This window comes from Malus domestica, chromosome 04, assembly GCF_042453785.1.
Source record: "Malus domestica chromosome 04, GDT2T_hap1".
Classification (NCBI taxonomy): domain Eukaryota; kingdom Viridiplantae; phylum Streptophyta; class Magnoliopsida; order Rosales; family Rosaceae; genus Malus; species Malus domestica.
Window position 1 is genome coordinate 10,051,200 of NC_091664.1, and position 7,387 is coordinate 10,058,586.

Below are 7,387 nucleotides of genomic sequence, written 5' to 3' on the forward strand. Positions count from 1 at the left end.
GTCATGAAGGGTAGGAGTAAAACTGTAAAAGCACTTAACCCAAATAGAAGACACTTGGTTATTGGTTTATCTTGCAACTAAAAACGAGAAATTCTCTACTGAACTGCTCACTATTACAAGGTTTTACTAATTCACACGTTATAATATGGATGAACAACATAGTTGAAATGTTATGTACTTAGGGTGTAGTAGTGAAATGCTTTTCAGACACCATTTTTCTCCTACACACCTTAGTTTGTTTCTGTCATTGAGTCTCCTGTGATTTATTCAATTTAAAGGTTAAAATCAAACAGAGGTATGCATGGAGAGAAAAAGGGAACAAAAACCAATTTCCGCACGGTATTAACAAATATAGACGTGCTATAACGTACGTGGAAGCTGCATTGGTGTGACTCACTGCAAAGAATTACTTGCAGTTAATTCTCATCGAAGATTTTCAGGAAAATTTCATTCTTTCCTCTCTCTCTCTCTCTCTCTCTCTCTCTCTCTCTCTCTCTCTCTCTCTCTCTCTCCATTTGTGCACATGAAACCAGAACAAAATGCTACTACATTTCTTAATAAGTATTAGTCTATCAATGACATACAGTAAATGAATGTTTTTATTTGCAGGCTTGAAGAATGTAAGAAAACAATTGGTTTTGGTAAACCCCAAATGAATACAATGAATTGTATCTTTTTTTCCCTATATGCAAAACCCTCCTACTCTCCCCGACTAATCCAACCTTCATTTCAAGTTAACTACTATCATCCTGACCTCTGCTCCGGTGAAGATGCATCGTTGATCCGATGCTGAGGCAAACTAAGCCTCCAATCCGTTTCTGATGGATTCAAGAACCTGAATAACCTCAGCCATGCTTGGTCTTTTCGAAGGGAGCTCGGATGTACAAATCAACCCTAATTTCATAACCTGGATCAGTTCATTCTCTACAAAATCCCTTAAGCTTCTGTCGAAGCAATCTGAAGCAAAGCCATTCTCCAATAACCCCCTAACATATTCACACAGAACCACCACCTCGTTTGCAGTTGGACTCTCTACCGGTTTCCTCCCTGTGACCAGTTCCAAAAGAATCACTCCGTAGCTATACACATCACACTTCTCACTTAGTCTCAGACTCTGAGCCAACTCTGGTGCAACATATCCAACAGCATTGTGGAATTTGGTTAAACCGTAATTATCCAAGATGGGAAGCAATTTCCCTAACCCATAATCTGATAACTTTGGCTCGTATTTCTCATCTAACAGTATGTTGGTGGATTTAATGTTGAGATGCAGAATAGGAGGCCTACAGTCATGGTGAAGGTAGGCAAGTGCTTTTGCTGTTCCCACAGCAATCTTAAATCGCCTGGACCAGTACAACTTACTATTGCCTCTGCTAGTGCTCGGACCTGGATAATGAAGGCTGTGTAGATTGTCATACAAATTCCCATTTGGAACAAATTCTGATAGCATCAACTGCATCGTCGAGGACCAGTAGTAGCCTTGAAATGCTACTAAATTGGGATGCTGAAGGTTGCCCAGTCGTCCAATTTCTTGCTCAAATTCATCTTGGTTTCTGATCCTTCCCAGAGTCTCGAGCTTCTTCACTGCAATTGAGACGCCACCTTCAAAATTTGTCCTGTAGACTGTACCAATTGATCCACCACCTATTATACATTCTTTGTCAAGCAATGCTTTTGTGCCGGACTCCCAGTCTTCATACCTTGAAGGCAAACTTTGGCTGAAGAGAACCAGCTTACCGATTATAACATTTGAATCGGTCGAGCCAAGTGGCGTGCTCTCAACAACCAATGTCACATCGGCTTGCTTCTTTCTATGGGCTTTGATGTTCATAATGCATACGAGACATACTCCAATAAGAATCACTGCAGCTGCAGCAATTGCGATGATGGCAGGCACACGAAGAGCCTTGGGTTTTCTCAAAGTGGGAGTCATAGTACCATTACCAGTTGCTGAGCAAGGTGTGTCCAAAGGAGCACCACAGAGGAAGGGGTTGTTTATAAATGCATAGGAGCCATAACCTTGAATAGCTGTAGGAATGGTGCCTGAAAGCTTATTGGAGGAGAGATTAAAATAGGTTAACTTTGTTAGGTTTCCAAGGGAAGAAGGAATTGGTCCCGAAAGTGAATTTTGTGAAAGATCCAGATATTGTAATCTGGACAGGTTTCCTACATCTGGCGGGATGCTTCCATTGAGCTGGTTTTTATGGAGATCAAGGATTTCAAGGTAAGTCATGTTGTAAAGACCTTGAGGAATTTCTCCCTCCAAGGCATTACCAGAAACATCCCTGCAGAAACAACAAACATAAGATATTTTCGCTTAGATTCAAATGCATTTTCATGTAAATGTAAACAAGTTAGTAATGTATTTGGACTCACAACTCACGAAGAAACATGCAATTTCTTATATCATGGGGTATTTCACCAACAAGGTTGAGATTGTGCAAATCCAAGACCTGAAGCAGCTGAATGCTTGCAAGCCTTTCTGGAATAGTTCCGCTTAATGAATTATTACTCAATTCAATCACGACAAGCGTATCCAGATTTCCAAGAACTTCTGGGATACTCCCACTCAACCTATTGTACCCCAACTCCAAAACCCTGAGACTTCTACAGTTTGTAATGCTCGGAGGAACCTCTCCATCCAACTCATTCCATGAAGCATCCAAATACTCCATTCTCTCACTACAAGTTGTAATATCAGGAAGCTTCCCAGTAAACTCATTATGCGATACATTGAAATAAGTAAGATTGCTCGATCCAAGAACCCCAAATGGTGCTGAACCAGTAAACAAATTGCTACTGAGATCCAATAGCTTCAAGCTCTGGCACGCTGAAAGCTGCTGTACAACACTCCCTGATAAGCCATTCCTTCTCAGTGACAAATAATCTAACCTGGGAATATCGCAAATTCGCAGAGGAATGCCACCGCTGAGGTTGTTGAAAGAGAAATCAAACCCTTCAAGATTCGAGCAATTTGCCAATGAATCCGGAATTGAACCCAAAAGAAAGTTATGAGACAAAGAAACAAACTTGGTTTTGTAACAGTACTTAAACAAAGCCGATGGAATCTGCCCAGTAAAACCATTCCTCGACAGGTCAAGAAGCCTAATGCTAGGCAAGTCACCTATAAACTCAGGAACCGACCCAGATAGCGCATTTGAGCTAAAATTGATCTTATACAATGATTGAATATTGGCATACTCGTTTGGTATACTTCCTGAAAATCTGTTCCCAAACAATGTCAAAACCCTCAGATATTTCAACCCGGACAAAGCCGTAGACAACACTCCACCAATGCTAGTATTCCACAAGACTATCTTATCCACAAACCCAGCAGAGTTACAGAACACACCACCATAATCCTTGCAAGGATTCCCAGTAAAATCCCATGAGCCTAAACTATTGTACGGATCATTTGTTACATTCCCTTTGAACTGAAGTAAAATCTCCTTCTCAGTTACTGAATTAACACCAATGATTGCCAAAAATAAAGCAACAACAAAGCACAAAAGGGCATGAGAAAGGCGAAATGTATGAAGCTTTCTCATGCTAATTACTTACACAGTAAATATGTGCAGTAAAAAAGGGGTACCCGTTTGGCATTATGGTAATTGGATCTGAAGCAGATAAGATCCGATTCCTACTTTGCTGCCATTGTTGCACTTGTTTTCGAGTATCCGAAACGCCCCGTCACGATCATGGTAAAAAAATCAGCATTTTTCACTTCTGGGTTTTGCTGGAATTGCAGAAATCTCCGAGAGTTCCACCACATTTGCACAGAAAGAGACAATTTTGGCTTCTGGGTTTGTCTCAGTGAAGGCTCAGGATTCAGGAATAACGAAAGATCCAAAATTTAAGAAGCGTTTTGGATTCTGGGTCGAATCAAAGCACCAAAATTTGAGCTTTTTGACTTGAAAGAATGGAGGAGGGACAAAGAGAAGTAATAGGAGGCAGGCAGTTATGGGGTTAATTGTGAAAGGGAAAAGAAAAATGGAGGAAAATAGTGTGTGTGTCAGTGTGTGAGCTGTGGGGGTTTGGGTTGGCTGGAAAGAAGCAGATGAGAGAGTGGGAGCCAAAAATTAATGTCACTGCTTATAATAGTCGGGAAGCTCAGCAGGTTTTCTGCCTCCACTTAAACTGATGCTCAACCACGTGCATGCTCTCTCTCTCTCTCTAAGCTCTGTGTACTATGTTCTGTCTAAACACAATGATAATGTTCAATTAACAATGAGGAGAGAGAGAGGAGAGAGGAGACAGGAGACAGGGAGACAGGGAGAGAGAGAGAGAGCAAAGTGTGTGTTTCTCTCTCTAGGACCAAGTTGGGTCTGCATCTCTCTCACAGCATTCATTCTTCTCCACCAACCAAACTACCGATTCCAGTCACACTAAACTATCCAAAGAGAATTACAAGGGAAAAAAAAAACGAAAAAAGAACTAGGAAGAAAGAAGAAGAAGGTGTTTCTAATTTGTCTACACTATTAATTGACATGTATACAACTCTCCCTCGATCTCTATCTGTCTTCTGCTTTTGCATTGAACCGTTCTAAGTAAACGACTTTGAGACTTTGAAAAGACATTGGTTTCGTTGCTTTTTTTTAATTGTTTAACAAATATTATTAGTTAATTAATTACTTAATTAAGCATATTGTTCTCTTAATAAAACAACAATTGATTTAGAAATCCATAAAAGAAGAGGAGGAAGAAAAAGTCTACTTTAACGTTGCATTTGCATACCTACTATTTTCCAGCTGGATGTGACAATCGTCTGCATTAACTATGATGTCAAGTTCCCTCAACTCCCCATCTTTAAAGCCATCTCTAATCGAGGGCTGGCCAAAGGGCTCATTTTAGCCCTCTGGTCCTCCAAGATTCCACAAGATATTAATATTTTAATGAACAGTACAATGCCATATTTGCCTCCGTCTCCAACCGAGGGCCAAAGGGCCAGAGGGCTCGTTTTAGCCCTGTCACAAAAAACCGTCTCCAACCGAGGGCCATAGGGCCAAACATAATTTATTATTTAAAAACTACAACTAAAATGTTGTTTAAGTTTCATGTTGTATAATTTTTATGTTGGTTAATGTTATTTAATGTTGTTTCATATTGTTTAATGTTGTTTCATGTTACTTAATTTAATTTAATGTTGTATAATGGCTTAGGAAGTTATAGGAAAAAAAAATAGAATTTAAAAAAAATATGAAACAAATTTTGTCAAATAGAAGTTATAGGAAAAAACATGGAATTTAAAAAAAAATATGAAACAAATTTTGTGAAATAGAAGTTATAGGAAAAAAATGGAATTTAAAAAACAATATGAAATAAATTTTGTGAAATAGAAGTTATAGGAAAAAAATGGAATTTAAAAAAATATGAAATAAATTTTGTGAAATAGAAGTTATAGGAAAAAAATGGAATTTAAAAAAATACTAATAATGTAAAAAAAAAAAATCAAATCAATGCAACGGCTAGTAGCCGTTTCATTTGAATTTTTTTTAAAACAATCCTGTCGGTTATAACCGACAAGAATAACAAAACTATAAAAAAAAAAATAGCCAGCCCTTTGGCCCTTTGGCCCTTTGAAATTCCGTGGGGCCCTCCCAGATTCTCGAGCCCTCTGGCCTAGCCCTCGGTTGGAGACGGTTTTAGGGTTATTTTCGGCTCTCTGGCCCTCTGGACCCTTCGGTTGGAGATGGCCTAAGCATGTCAAAGGAGAGATAGAAGATATAATAAGTCTTGTAAAACCATCTCTGATTTCAAAGAAGATGTTAAAAATGTCACATAAATATATAACAATTACAAATGATGTACCATTTAATCCAACCGAGATATCAAAGCTGACATAAAATAAAAGGTTGAGAGTTAGGATGTCAAAATTGACACTATGAAGCAATGGTGTCAAATAAGCTTTTTGTTATTTCTAAAGGCATTCAACTTGCCTTAGACCATCTCCAACCCTTGAAGTAAAACCTAAAATTTTTAGCCCAGAAAATTTAGGGTCTGTTTGATACTCTACTTGAATCCAACTTTTTAAACTCAAAAATAATTTTCAAGTTTTAGGCCTTAAAAACTTGTTTCGTGTGACTATTTTCAAAAAATGAACTCAAGATTAACTAAAAAATATAGTGTATTCTTAAAAAAAATAAAAAGTAAATTTTTAGAGTTTTTAAATTTAAAACTCACTGACACATCCCGCCCCGGGGCGGACCACTTCCTGGGCCGGCTCCACCACCGTAGCACGATATTGTCCGCTTTGGGCCCCAACCACGCCCTCATGGTTTTGTTTCTGGGAACTCACGAGCAACTTCCCAGTGGGTTACCCATCATGGGAGTGCTCTGACCACCTTTTGCTTAACTTCGGAGTTCCACTTCGAAGTTCTGACGGAACCCGAAGCCAGTGAGCTCTCAAAAGGCCTTGTGCTAGGTAGAGATGAGAATATACATTTAAGGATCACTCCCCTGGGCGATGTGGGATGTTACACTCACTCCTTGCTTTTTTCTCCCTCCTCCCCTCTCACTCCAAATCTATCTCTCTTTCTTTTCTTATTTCTCTTTCCTCTTTTTATTTTTATTTTTATTTTTTACCTCTTTCGTCTGTCCTTCAATCCGCTCTCTTTATTCTCTCACTCCTCTTCCTATCTATCTCGTCCGATCCTCTTCCTTCTTTCTCTTTCCTTCAACCATTTCTTACTTTATTTCCTCATCTCTCCTCTTTCTCCCTCTCCTGCGACCCGTTCTTTTTAGATCTTTTTGTATAGTTTAAGTCATAAAATTTAAAATTTTTAAATTGCAAACCAATCAAGTTTTTGAGTCTTAAAGAAAATTGTTTTCAAGAAATGTTTTTAAGAAATGTTTTGAGAAATGATACAAAATTTAAATAGGATACCAAACAAGCCCTTAGGTTTTAACCCAGAAACTGCTTTTTTGCTCAAACCCTTCTCGCCTAAAATTTTAGCTCCATATTATTAAAGAATGAATTTAGGCTAATTTTTTTTAAAATTAACTTTAAAAAAAAATTATGTAGACCATCCTAAATTAATTTTATGAACATTTTATCATGATAGAGATGGGTGGATTTTGGATATTTATAGAGTTTTTGGATGAATTTTGAGTTAAATAATTTTTTTAATTATTTTAGCTGTTTGATTTAAATTTGGGCCGTTAGATCTTTTTTTTTTTTTTTTTTACCATTAGATTTGATTATATTCAATCGCAGCCATTGGATTCAATAAATATATAAATATAAAACTAAAAAAAATTGAATGTAGGCTGTTGGATCAACCAACGGCCCAATTGATCTCAGTCGTTCGATAAAAACTAGTCATTGGAGTTTGACGCAAGTGGCCGACATGCCCACGTGGGTGGGGGCATGCCATTCCCTACCCTTGGC

The 7,387-nt window shown here is 38.1% G+C and overlaps 1 protein-coding gene across 1 annotated transcript; it reads right to left on the reverse strand.

The window, feature by feature from the left end:
- Positions 1–581: 581 nt before the first annotated feature.
- Positions 582–4,515, reverse strand: LOC103437186 (probable LRR receptor-like serine/threonine-protein kinase At1g12460). The gene is made up of 2 exons (XM_008375642.4): positions 2,377–4,515; positions 582–2,285 (listed from the first exon to the last, which is right to left on the reverse strand). Exons 1-2 carry the CDS (start codon positions 3,546–3,548, stop codon positions 800–802), a joined length of 2,658 nt encoding a protein of 885 aa, XP_008373864.2. The 5' UTR covers positions 3,549–4,515; the 3' UTR covers positions 582–799.
- Between the last annotated feature and the right edge of the window lie 2,872 nt (positions 4,516–7,387).